General features: G+C 36.2%; 1 protein-coding gene across 2 annotated transcripts in view; it reads right to left on the reverse strand.

The window, feature by feature from the left end:
- Positions 1 to 592: 592 nt before the first annotated feature.
- The window catches only part of LOC126187439 (RNA polymerase II-associated protein 1), a 266,874-nt gene continuing 254,472 nt past the window's right edge, over positions 593 to 12,994 (reverse strand). Inside the window, exons 24-26 of one of the 2 annotated variants that reach the window (XM_049928519.1) lie at positions 1,195 to 1,325; positions 1,064 to 1,113; positions 593 to 905 (exon numbers count right to left, since the gene is read on the reverse strand). In XM_049928519.1, the coding sequence (XP_049784476.1) occupies positions 1,078 to 1,113; positions 1,195 to 1,325 (167 nt within the window). In that variant the 3' untranslated portion in view covers positions 593 to 905; positions 1,064 to 1,077. Of the gene's footprint in view, positions 1,114 to 1,194; positions 1,326 to 12,994 lie in introns of both variants that reach the window. The other variant, XM_049928518.1, reaches the window with a different exon arrangement.

Raw genomic sequence — 12,994 nt, forward strand, 5'->3', positions numbered from 1 at the left:
AAATAATTTGAATGATTGACGTTCCAATATGTCACATGGTTCCCTTTGTGTTTCTCGCAGAAGAACAAATGATTTTACAAGAGACCAGACAGTCCTATTTGCATTTTGTGCATTATTACTGTCTACTGCGCATGTGCGAGGGATATGTCATGGGTTGATGGTGTAATAGGTCTTTGTGAACCAGTCCGCAGTTACAGACAGGGACACTTGGGGCGCTGGTGCATAGGTGTACAGTTTATGCACATCATGTAACAGGGGCTAACTGTTGAAGATAGGACCTGTCTGGACTCTCACTTCTTTTTGCTGAGGCATTTCAGAATTTTCAATGATTTTATCCTCTTTATTATTGGGTCTTTCAGGGGCAGTTCCCAGGAAGGTTTTGTCAAGTATCGAGCCCAGGAGCAAAACCTTGTCTCCCTTTTTGAGCCCTTAATGGTTAAAACAGCAATTTGAAAGCAAAAATTCACACTAACACTGTTCTCTGATGAGAACCTAAAACAGTTGTACTACCTCATGTTTCCATTCTTCTGGATGATCAGCTGTAATTGCTGCATGGTGGTAAGATCAGATGCAGAATAAAAATGACAAATAATACACAAACAATGAAATTTTAATGGAGTTCCTGATATCTATTGCAAACAATGCTACACTTGTCATACTCCATTCTCTCGAATAAAGTTGTCTGACAGGGCATCACCAACATGGTAGTGCTAGTACCGTTCCACAAGAATGGAGTCAATAAGAACTGGAAGATATTCACAAAGTCCCCATTTGTGAAGTTGGTGAAGGATTATTTATCCTGACATGGTCTTTCTGGTATTGTCATTAAGTATCAGCCAGGATTTCCGGAAAAAGGTAACACTTGTTGCAATATACTTCACTTCTTCATTCCAGTTTCATCTGCACTGATCGTATTTAGCAAAAATAAAAATTCAATGACCACTGTCAGTATAAACATTTACAATATATACAGTTATCAATAATTACAAATCAGAGGTTACATAGTTAAAAACAATCTCATAGGAAATTGTGCTCATTAAATTAAATGGCCAAGAAGTAATACCTTCTAGTTCCACTTCATGTTCCATAATTCAGAAGTACTGACTGAAGCTGCTGTAATAAAATGAAGAATGTTAAAACAAATTTAAAAGGGGTACACAAAAATAAACAGCCTCATATCAATGAAATACTTACTTTATTTCCAAGTTTCAAAATTTTTTCATTCAATTGATGGGCCAAAATGTTGTCATTCTGTTTTAAATATGTAGAAACATGATGAACAGCCACTCTGTATAGTACAGGACTCCACTTTTCTTGCACAACTCCTGCAGGAAGACAAACTGATTGTGATATGCCACACTCAAGCTCCTGCCATAATGAATTATTACTCAATTTTCAAGGTGAAAACATAAATACATATACTAAATGTCACACTATTCAGCCTGGTTCAATGTTCCAAAAGTAAAGTTCTCCAACAGTATGAAGTTGCGAGGTTTCATTCTTAACTATTGAGAGAAGTTCTTCAGCACTGATGGCAAATTGTATTTTGTGAATACGTGAAGTTAAAGTTAGTGCAGAAAAATGCTTCAGTAAGCAAAAACATTGTAATACTGTCAAACACAGCTGTTGTATGAAGAGAAGTGCTGAAAACCATGGCAGACAAATGCTGTTATCTGAGCAGGCAGGTCCACCTTGAACTGAGCAATCATTCTTCAAGGACTTGTGAGAAATGATGGCGTCTTGCAACATCCCACTGGAGAAGCCCATGAATCCAAGCTTCAGACAGTTTTTGGAGAAGTACAACACACATCCAGTTCTAGATGAATTTATGTTGATAACTATTTATTTGTTTCCTACAAGGAGGTGCTCAACAAACTACGAATTAGTGTTGCTGACCAAAATGTCTTGAGTGCCCTTAGATGCAACCACTTACGTAGGTTGACAATATGTTGCAAATGCTGTTGTTAATGTTCTAAAAGTTGACAAGCCTGGAGAAATGTTCTTCCTAATATGTGAAGCTCTCAAGAGAGTAAACAACTCAACAACAGCCACTTCATTTCACAACTCTATGGAGTGAGTGTGGTTGGAGGGTATGGACGGAGACAACGTTTCGTTGTTTGTAACAGATGGCCATGCAGTTGTAATCCAGGAGGGGGTTTTAATAATGAATATGAAAATAGGAATTTGGGCAAGCAACTATGAACAGCATAGTGATAGCTTTGGGAGAGCCAGCCATGACAAAACTCTTCCATCCAGTGTGCAATATGTAGGAGACAGGTGAAATACCTTCATACTTCAAAAAGCATGTAATAATTGCAATTAAAAAGAAAGCAGTTGCTGACAGGTGTGAAAATTACAGAACTATCAGTGTAATAAGTAATGGTTGCAAAATACTACCACAAATTCTTTACAGAAGAATGGAAAAACTGGTAGAAGCTGACCTTGGAGAGATCAGTTTGAATTTCAAAGAAATGTAGAAACACACCAGGCAATACTGACCCTACGACTTATCTTAGAAGATAGGTTGAGAGTTATAGAAAACTTTTGGCAATGTTGATTGGAATAATCTCTTTGAGATTCTGAATGAAGTAGTAGGGGTAAAATAGGGAGCAAAAGACTATTTACAACTTGTACAGAAATGAAGACAGCAGTTATAAGTGTTAAGGGGCATGAAAGAAAAGAAGCAGTAAAGGAAACAAAAGAAAAATTTGGAGCAGGCATTAAAGTTCAGGGAAAAGAAATAAAAATTTTGAGGTTTGACAACGATGCTCTAACTCTGTCGAGAAAGCAAAGGACCTGGAAGAGGGCTTGGGAGAGCAGTTGAATGGAATGGACAGTGTCTTGAAAGGAAGATACAAATGCAAAACAAGGATATTGGAATGTAGAGGGGCACCAAGAAAGGAAAGCAGTAAGCAGATTCAGAAGGATGTAGGTTGCAATAGTTATTCAGAAATGAAGAGGCTAGCATGGGAGAGAGTAGCATGGAAAGCTGCATCAAACCAGTCTTCAGACTGAAGATCATCACAACAACAACAACAACAACAGATGGTGCTTCACACAAGGCTGAAATAGACACAGGGCTTCAGACTCTCTACCCCTGAGTGGAGTACACCATTTGCCTAGTACATGTATTGCACAAGGTTGTAGAAAAGGTGCGATCAAATTACCCTGATGTGAAAAAATTAATTTCCTCTGGCAGAAAAATCTATGTGAAAGCTCCAATACAGGTGCAGAAATTCAGGACTAAGCTCCTTCACTGCCTCTCCTCCCTCAGCCTGTTCTTACATGTGGGGTTCTTGGCTTAGTGTTGCTTAGTACACAGAAATAAAGTCAATCTTTTGTGAAACCTACAGCGATGAATCAAGTGCTATCGATACTGTGAAAGAAGTCTTTACAGATACCTTGTCTTGAAACTTGGCATACAACAATGGCAATTTTTCAGTGTTAAGCCCTCACATGACTGGAAGCTGCTGGTACTGGATATTGTGCAACATGCACAGAGAGAGTTGTGTTGAGCTCATGGTCAATGTGGCTGCCAAAGTGAACAACAAATTACAAACTGTTCTCCAGAAGTAGAAGTAGAAGTAGTAGTAGTAGTAGTAGCTTTATTCATCCATAGATCTCTTTTTAAAGGATATAGGACATGTCAAAGTATTTACAAGTTTAGACCAATTTAAAATAAGCTTATTCGTATACACATATTACAGACTTCTAGTTAGACATAATCATTAGATTATTCTAGAATGTGCAAAATTAATGACAGTCTTTCTGGGAATGCCACAACATTTGAAGACAGTGAACCAAAGCTGGCCTGTAGTAACCTCACCATCTCCAAATATGCTTCTGTGACACCATGTGATGATGTGGGCAGGAGCTTTACCTCGTACAAAACTATCCTCGGCAACAATTGTAGATCTTTTAAATGGAAACCAGAAAATGCACCATATGATCCAGTGCAACTATGCAGCAACAAAATTGACAGGCTGCATTAACTAATTTGTAACACATTAGTAGTAGTTGTTAAAAAATACTGCAAAAATTAAATATTATTGTCACAATTTGTTCAGAAGTGAATTCTGTATTATATAGTATATTCAAAAATCAAAAAGAATGTTTTTAAATAAATTTGTATAAAGTCATATAAAATGTGGGCAATGTGTCAGCTGAAGATTCAGGGACACACAGCAAGTATTGCAAAGGAAACTAAAGAGAACACTTAAATGCTTTCAGATGGTAAAAATGGAATAAACAGAGGCCAGTCACAGATCCATTAAAAATGTATGAGGAGCATGAAAGCCACACTTTGTCTTGCCCAACTCAAAGATGCATTGAATCTGAAATAAGTATTCAGAAATATAATCCGAAGCAAACAATCTACAGGGGAATTTATAACAGTTCATGTATCTGGTTCAGTCAGTAGTTTTCAGTTAGTGGCAAAAGATCTTCCAATTACTCCTGGGAACTCTACTTCTTAGTATTTTTAGTAGATGAAATATAGTTTATGACACTGACATTCTCTACAAACAATTTGTTGACCCATTAACCACAGATGGGCAGAAGAAATGTAGAAATAATACATTCAAATGGTATGAGTTGTCGAAGCAACATCCATGAGCATAGAAAGTTTATGAGGAATTGAAAACCAACATTTTGTGTCTATGAGAGCTTCAGAAAGTCACACACTGGACAGGTCATCAAAAAGAGCAAAAATAATGACTGTGGTCATTAACTTCAGTAAATATAACTCAGATTTAAAAGTGCACAATACTGTAGCGAACTTTTGAAGCTGTATAATTGTAATAATGTACTTCCAGTTCACCTGCATCATAGGTGAGTAATTACATAAATTTTATGATGCTAGTCACCCTGGTCAAAGGAAAAGTGCTATTTGTGCAATGGATGCAAATGTGGTCTCCACTATGGCACAGTATGGTACAAGGAAAAACCCAGATACTACTGCTGGATGTCATAACAGAGTTTAAAATGAGGTGTTCAACACACCATATTCAAAGGCAGAACCATATTCAAAGGCAGAGCAGGTGCACAGTTGGAGATAGTCATCACAAGAGTAATTAAACATGCAGCTGAATTGATTGACATTTGGACACTGAAGAGCGGTGTTACTACATACAGTCATAACTGATTACTCTGAAAGTTGCAGAATTGTGGGTATAAGAAGATACAAAGGAAAACATACAGTATTATACAAGAAATACTGACTGGAACCAATTGAGAAATGATATTTTCTGATAGGGCCTGTAGACATTAGTTACAATATTGACACAAAAGCGAAAGACCGAGTCAGAACACAATACAAGCAATATTGGCAGTCAAGCACACTTGATCAGCAAAATTATTAAGGCTTTGACGACTACTTGTTGACAAATTGCCTGTTGGCTTCTGCCTTGAGTTCTTTGGCCGATGTTTGTTTGATAATTATTCTAATGTTTCACGACTACAAGGGGCTGGCATTGTCAAAGCTTCACCCTCCATTACTAGTGCTGTAGCTGGTGGTGGAGCTTTGACAATATCAGCAAAACGTCAGAAAAATTATCAAACAAATCTTGGCCAAGGAACCCAAGACAGAAGCCAACAGGCCATTTGTCATACTTGATTGAGCTGGCTAACTTCATGGAATGCAGGTCTCCAGAGATTAACTAAAGAGGTATGAAGAACAAAAAGATTTTATCAAAACAAGCTGCACTATGGAAGAAAAAGCTTACACTATGGAATGGTACAGGAATCTGAGGCAATAATTTAAAGAAAGTTTGCAGCAAGTAAGAATGGATAACAAGAAGAGGTGTGTAGCACAGAATCTTCACTTTTGATCTGTGGAGCATAATATGTATAGAAAGAAAACTTAATCCTGAATGTGACTTAACATCAAGATGGTGGAATAGTGTGTCCATTTGCAGAGGAAGAAAATCAGAAGCAGCACTGAAACTAAAGCCTATGAAATTTCTGTGTCCAGATCGCATTCCTGCAGAAGTTTTGCAAGCTCCTCATGTGCAAATTAGTCCATATTTCAGTCAATTTATCAATGCATGTCTCCTGCAGCACAGAACACCAACATTATGGGAGATAGCAAAAAAATATTATTTTGAAGAAGAAAGTTGTAAGTCCTACAGGCCAAACTTCTTTTCCTAAAGTTTCAAAGAAATTGTTATGTAGCAGCCAGTAGGAGCAAAGACCACTGTATTGAACCAGTCATCATTTTTTTCTATTTACCATGTTCCGTAGAGTAAGTAGTATCTCACTCCCATAGTTTTCAAAGAACTTAATGGATCTCGAGACCCACTGAATCTGACCCATCTTTTTTTGTTGTCTTTTTTTTCAGCTAGAGATTAATTATTTTACTTTACTGGTTTATTATCTGTGCTGCTGTTTCATTTCAGAGACAATAAACTGATAAGAATATAAAACATTATAGAAAAATTTCTAACACTTTTGTAGTGACTTAATGTAAGGGGAAGTAGCCATTTCCAAGAACAGGCATTTACGATTTTTGAAATTAAGCAAGTCAATTGGATGAGTAAATCTTATGTGCATCAGCTTTCCCATTTTAGTTCATAAACTCAAACTCTTACTGTTATCACTGAGTAATGAAATATTTCACATTATGTTGTCAAATAAAAGAGAGTGGTAGTCTAAGATGAGCTACAGATTTAAAAATTCATGCAGGAATGTGAAATCTGGTAACACATGATTTAAATGACTTGTATACATGCAACTATCTGATTATTTTTTTACTTTTTTAAAATTATAGAAGTTTCTTAAAAGTGGACTAATATCTGTGAAGTATTATCTTACATGTAAACTGCATAGCACTCAGACTAAATTAATAGGACAAAAATATGGAATGTGTTGAGTGAAAAAACCAGATTCATGAAAAATGCAACTGGTAAGAGATATGAAACACATGCAACCTGAACGATTTCTTTAGAACTGTTTATTTAGTAGCAAGCAAATGCAAAAAGCTTTCTTGCAAATTTTCTGATCTTATGCTTAGCATGTAAGAACATAGCATTAATTCATCATTTTCAGCAATGGTGGTTTACAGAATCAGCCACTTTGTTGACATCAAGAACTGATTGCGAGATACGCCATTATAGCTTGCTTCCGTGCATTTAATTTAAATTGTGTGTTTTGAGTGTTAATTTTTTTTTAAATAAAGTTTTTAAGAGAAAACTGAATATGATTAATCATTTGTAAAAATCACAGACATTGCTAAAATTCAATTGGTGGTAAAAGTGAACAACAAACTACAGAAACTCAATTCATGCAGATGAAGGGCAGTATGATTGAAGCACAAATAGAAATGTTAATTAAGATAACTGTACTAGTACAAGATAAAAATGATCAAAAAGTTCAGAAAAGGTAGGATAGCTAGAAAAAATTTTGGCTATTCCCGGGAAGAGTATAAAGAGCAATGAAGGACCATCTGTGTGGAATTGCTTGTGTGTCACAAGGCTGATCATGACAATTTTTATTGCTGCAGCAAGATGTTGCCTCTAATGTCGACCAGTAGAGTGGTACCATGCAGACCTACAGGCCCTACCAGTAAAGTGACGTGAGATCGTCACATTCAGCAGAGATTATGTTGAAAAATAGGGTTTTATAGCCAAAAGAATGGGGAACAACATGGTGTAGTGGAATCATGAACAAAACTTGCCTGCTTTCAGAAAAAAATGTATTGCATTATTTACTGAACGTTTCTCATAGATAATTTACCACAAAATGGAGGACAGGATGTTTCTCTACTGACTTTTATACACATACATACCAGGGAAGAAGGATACAGATCCTGTTGTATTTATTCGATCATTTGAGAATACTAATCCAAAGCTGGACAGAGCATCAGTAATTAATTTTTCCAGTGGATAAATGCAAAAAGAGATTAAGCCCTTGCGGGTTAGAAGCATTAGACCAGAATGAAGATTTCAGAAAGCTTTCCTCAAGTAGTGCTCTTACATGCACACACAGGAAAACTTAAGGAAGGAGATGTTAAATCCAGAACCATTTAACTTGAGAGTGAGCAATGCGAGGGTGCATTTCAGAAAAATATTTAAACAAAGCTAAATATTAGGAATAAGAAATGATGCATCTAGAAATACTCTGGATTCTAAAAGAAAATCTATGATTAGAGATTAGAGAAAAATTATTATCCATGCTGGACCAGGACCTGCTTGAGGAAGATTGAAGGGCAAACGTGGCGCATTATTCACAAATCTTAAGGCTTGTAATAGAGTAGTACAGTTCCACAGTGCACATGTATAAAGGCATACTGCACATACAAAATGATCAATCACAGCAATTACCATGCCAACATGAGAGTCATGGCACTGGCTGCAGTAGACTTGGTTGTGGAAACAGATGCTTGAAAGTCTCTTCGGGTTTGCTGCAGGATCATAAAATCAACTCGATTTGATATTTCGGCAATCCAACTGCTCACCATCTTCAGAAGATGCTGAGTTCTCAGTTCTCAGCAGGACTCATCAGCAGAAGCAGCATTTTCCTGAAGATGGAAAACAGTTGGATTGCCGAAATATTGAACTGAGTTGATTTTAAGATCTGGCAGCAAAAGCCCAACAGACTTTCAAGACTTATTACGCCAGGAAAGCCTATGAAGAGCGGATGCTGCTGGACTACCAGAGAAACTAATTTCCTGATGGTCAAAGAAGAAGACAGTGTGAATACCAACAGCAACATCTAAGATGTGGTTATCTGATGAACAAACCACAAAAAGGATGAGTAAGAAAGATCATGAAAACTAAAATTGACCAGTAACAGTCCCTTTAACTTGGCTGAGAGAACATGAGTAAGCAACGAATACAAAGTACAGCTGTTATGGTAAATTCATGGAGAATTAATGGCAGAACCATGTTATACAGAGCAGACAGAGTGTACACATAAGATAGTTAGGCAGGCTGCAATAAATTTATGAGATCATGAAATTATGATAAAAGGTTTCTTCATGAATGCAATACAAAGATAGATTTTATATTAGGAAAATTTGTGTTCTGTGCACAAGATTGAAAGGTAGATTGACATGGTAGAATCTCTTTCAAGGCATGAACAATTTTACGAACATATACAATTAAAAGTTGTAGGTACTGTGGTCCACCACGGAATGTAACTTCAAGAGATAGACAAAAGTAACTACAGAGGCAGCAGTTTACTACAAGGTCATGGAATCAAGACTATTTAAAATCAGCATTCTGAATCGACCTGTGTAATGTTTTGGTGCATTTTGCCAATATATTTGAGAAAAAGCTAGAAAACATCAAAGATTATGAATGCAAACTGGAAGTCAGATCACATGAACCATTAAAATTAGATACTTCTGAAGAGAGCAGTAGGTCAACAAGGACATATGAAATGTGATAAACCAGAAGTCGTAAGAGAAATGAGACTGTTGTATTCTGGAGCATACATTATTATGATAAACCTCCATTACGGAGTGTAGGTGTGATCAAGAAGTAAAGGGAATGTTTGTTTTTATGAAAGAGACTTTATTCCTTCTTCAACATCAACTTTGTCCCCTTTTGTTAGGGTGTTAAGTTCCTTCAGTGACCTGTTTTATTATCTCATCAATAATGGCAATACAATGTCCTTTAAATGTTCCCATCAGCCTCAGGAATAAACAAGGGTCGGGGAGCCATGTCGAATGAAGATGGTGGCTGAGGCAACATAATGTCTTCTTTTTGCCAAAATATCACAAATAAACACTGAAGTGTGAGCAGGAGCATTATCATGATGCTATTTTCATGAGTGGTTCTGCCACAATTCTGATCATTTACTTCAGATTGCTCCACACAAATGTTGCATAACTTCTTCCAGGTTGTATCCTTTATTGACCATAAGGCAGGTATTCATTATGCACTGTCCCATTGTAATCAAAGGAAATGGTAAGAAGAAGGTTCACATGTGATCAAACTCATCAAATTTTTTTTTCAGTCTTGGCTCTTTAGGCGGTTTTCGTTGGGAAGGCAGTTCCCATTGGCACAATTGGGCCTCGGGTTTGACATCATACCCATACACTGACATTGTGTCACCTGTTATAATCTTCTTTAGATTTTCTGGATCATTGTCAGCTTCATTCAGCAATTCCTGAGCGATATCTACACATCATCATTTTTGGTTGAAATTCAACAGTTTCGTAACAAACTTTTCCGCTACACATTTTGAACCCAAAACATCTGGGGAAAAAAAAATGCGAATTAGCCAAAGGATATCTTGACATCTTCAGCAATCTCTCTGTCGGTGATTTGGCAATTTTCCAGAACTGTGTTCTTTATTTCTTCCACATTGTCTTCAGTAATTGATGTGCTAGAGTGTTCATGACGGTTGTTGTCTTCAGTGTCTTCTCGACCCTCTTTCAAGCATTTATACCACTCATAAACTCTTTTGTCTTACTCGTAGTAGATTTGCCAATAGCCACAGTCAACATTTTGTATGTAGTGCTGCATTTTATTCCATTTATCAAGCAAAATTTAATGCAAATTCTTTGATCTATCTTTTTTGCTGAGCACTCAAAAACTTGTATAACCTTCTCAACTATCAACAATAAACTAAAAAAATTCAAAAAGCCGAAAATTCAAACATATATCAGGAATATGTGTACCAAACAAGATCAGATGTATAAATCCCACTAAACTAAAAAATTCACATTACTTTTTTTATCATGTCTCATACCTGTTATGTTTTTAAACCTCTAAGAGTATTACAGGTTTATATTGCTACAAAGACCTCCATCAAAATTTCATGGTTAACTTATACATATGCAAAAAATGACAGTAATACTATGCATCATACTAACAGTAACACATTTGGGTCATTCATAAAACTGAAATCATACAGCTTACGAGGGCTGTGGCAATGCAAGTGAGTGAAGTACATTCAAATGAGTGGCTTGCATTTATTGCAAAACAGTGAGAATGACAGCAATATTTTGGAAAGCATTGTGAATATCAAATGAAAATGACAATCACTGATAAATTTGGTGTGTGTACATAATTTGTCTGAGAGATGGTGATTTTATTATAACCATTATTATGTATGAAGGTACAGGAGTTATTATGGTTTTTCATTTGTATATTGTGTCTTCACATTTACTGATGCTAGCATAAAGTTTCTCCATAGTGCAGCATGCCTGCAGAGACTTCAGGTGGTAAACACTGTAACATTGCAACTAAGAAGGTGTATGATTCAATTTATATATTAGTAACTTAACTAAAACCGGATGGACTAGTATAGATAATTCCTGTTTTGTCATGAGCAACTGGACTAATTACAAACAACTATCCTTGTATTTATTTATCTGCCATATGAGTGTTTAGATGTAACTGTTTTGGCAAATAATGTTAAATGACAAAAGTATGGGCTTGTAAGTGAAGTATTACCAAGTTTATTATTATTCATGGCCATGGTTACATATGTGTCCAAATTAACCAAAAAAAGATTGGTGTTTATTGCTTCCATGTACACAAATTTACTGGGGAGATGTGAATGGCTGTTCTTAAATGGGCGGTCACTTGCAACTTTACAGTGACGTCATGCAGGATACAGATTCCAAAACGTGCAGTGCTGCAGAATTCTTACCTTGTACAAATGATTATATTCAATGTGCAAGAGGTGATAGGATGTAAATAGAGCTAGGAGAAGCATTGCAAAACAGTTGGCAGCAGTAAATGTAGAGGACACAAGCACTGTAAACACATAGTACAATAGAGATTGTGTGCAACTCAACTAACGAAATGATAGACCTGCTGTTATATGAAATATGCATTGTTGAGTCAGACTGTAGTTGAGCAGCATTTGTACAATACCAAAAGATGCAATGATTATCACTGTGTTTTCACAGGTAAATGGCAGAGAATAACTCATATCATAATGGTGTAACATGGACCAAATCAATTGAAATTTGTACTCTAATGAATGATGTTCCACATGTTTCATGCTAGGAAGTGCTACCTAACATATATCTTAAGAAAGCAAATAATGTCAGAAGATGTAAACAAAAATCTTAAGATGTTGTTCGGAGGCTTAATTATTTTAAAACACCCTGAACAGAGGATGTGCTGCAGTATTCATGTTTGGCACACTAGTGTAAAAGGCGACACAAAACAGGTTAGGTGCAAAATCAATGCAATTTGCACATTATTTACTTATATTTATGTACACAACCCACATACTGGTATTTCCTTTGAGTCTAAGTAAAATAATATGTATCAGATAAAATTGCCTCAAAAACTTAGCTCTAAACAACTGATATAAATTTAAACTTCTTTTACATTTTGATTGTACCAAACCCATATTTGTGTCATGATGTGTTGTATATTTTCATTTATGACAAGCCACAAAAATGTATTTTGAGCTACAGTATCAGCTGATATCAACATTTGTGATTTATATAATTTTAGCAATAGTATCATCATTCAAAGAATCAGTCACCCTGAATTTCAGTGTATATATGTGGAAATAAACATAGATTTTTGAGAGCTTTTGTATGTTACGAATGTTGTTTTAGGAAACTTACAAAAGTACTTTTTCAAGAATCTTTGTAAATTATGAGTGTTGTGCTAAACCTCTTTTGTAGAAAATTGGCATTTATAATTTACAGTTATTGTAAATAACTAACATATCATGTCATGTTAGTCTTCTCTTTTAACAGTGATGTATACTGAAAGCCAAAGAAACAGATACACCTGCCTAATATCGTGTAGGACCCCTGTGAGAGAGCAAGCAGAAGTGCCGTAACACAATGTGGCATGGACTCGACTAATGTCTGAAGTGGTTCTGGAGGGAACTGACACCATGAATCCTGCAGGACTGTCCATAAATCAATAAGAGTATGAGGGGGTGGAGATCTCTTCTAAACAGCACGAGGCAAGGCATCCCAGAATGCTCAATAACGTTCATGTCTGGGAAGTTTGATGGCCAGCAGAAGCGTTTAAACTCAGAAGAGTGTTCCTGGAGCCACCTTGTAGCAATT

Source organism: Schistocerca cancellata, chromosome 5, assembly GCF_023864275.1.
Source record: "Schistocerca cancellata isolate TAMUIC-IGC-003103 chromosome 5, iqSchCanc2.1, whole genome shotgun sequence".
Classification (NCBI taxonomy): domain Eukaryota; kingdom Metazoa; phylum Arthropoda; class Insecta; order Orthoptera; family Acrididae; genus Schistocerca; species Schistocerca cancellata.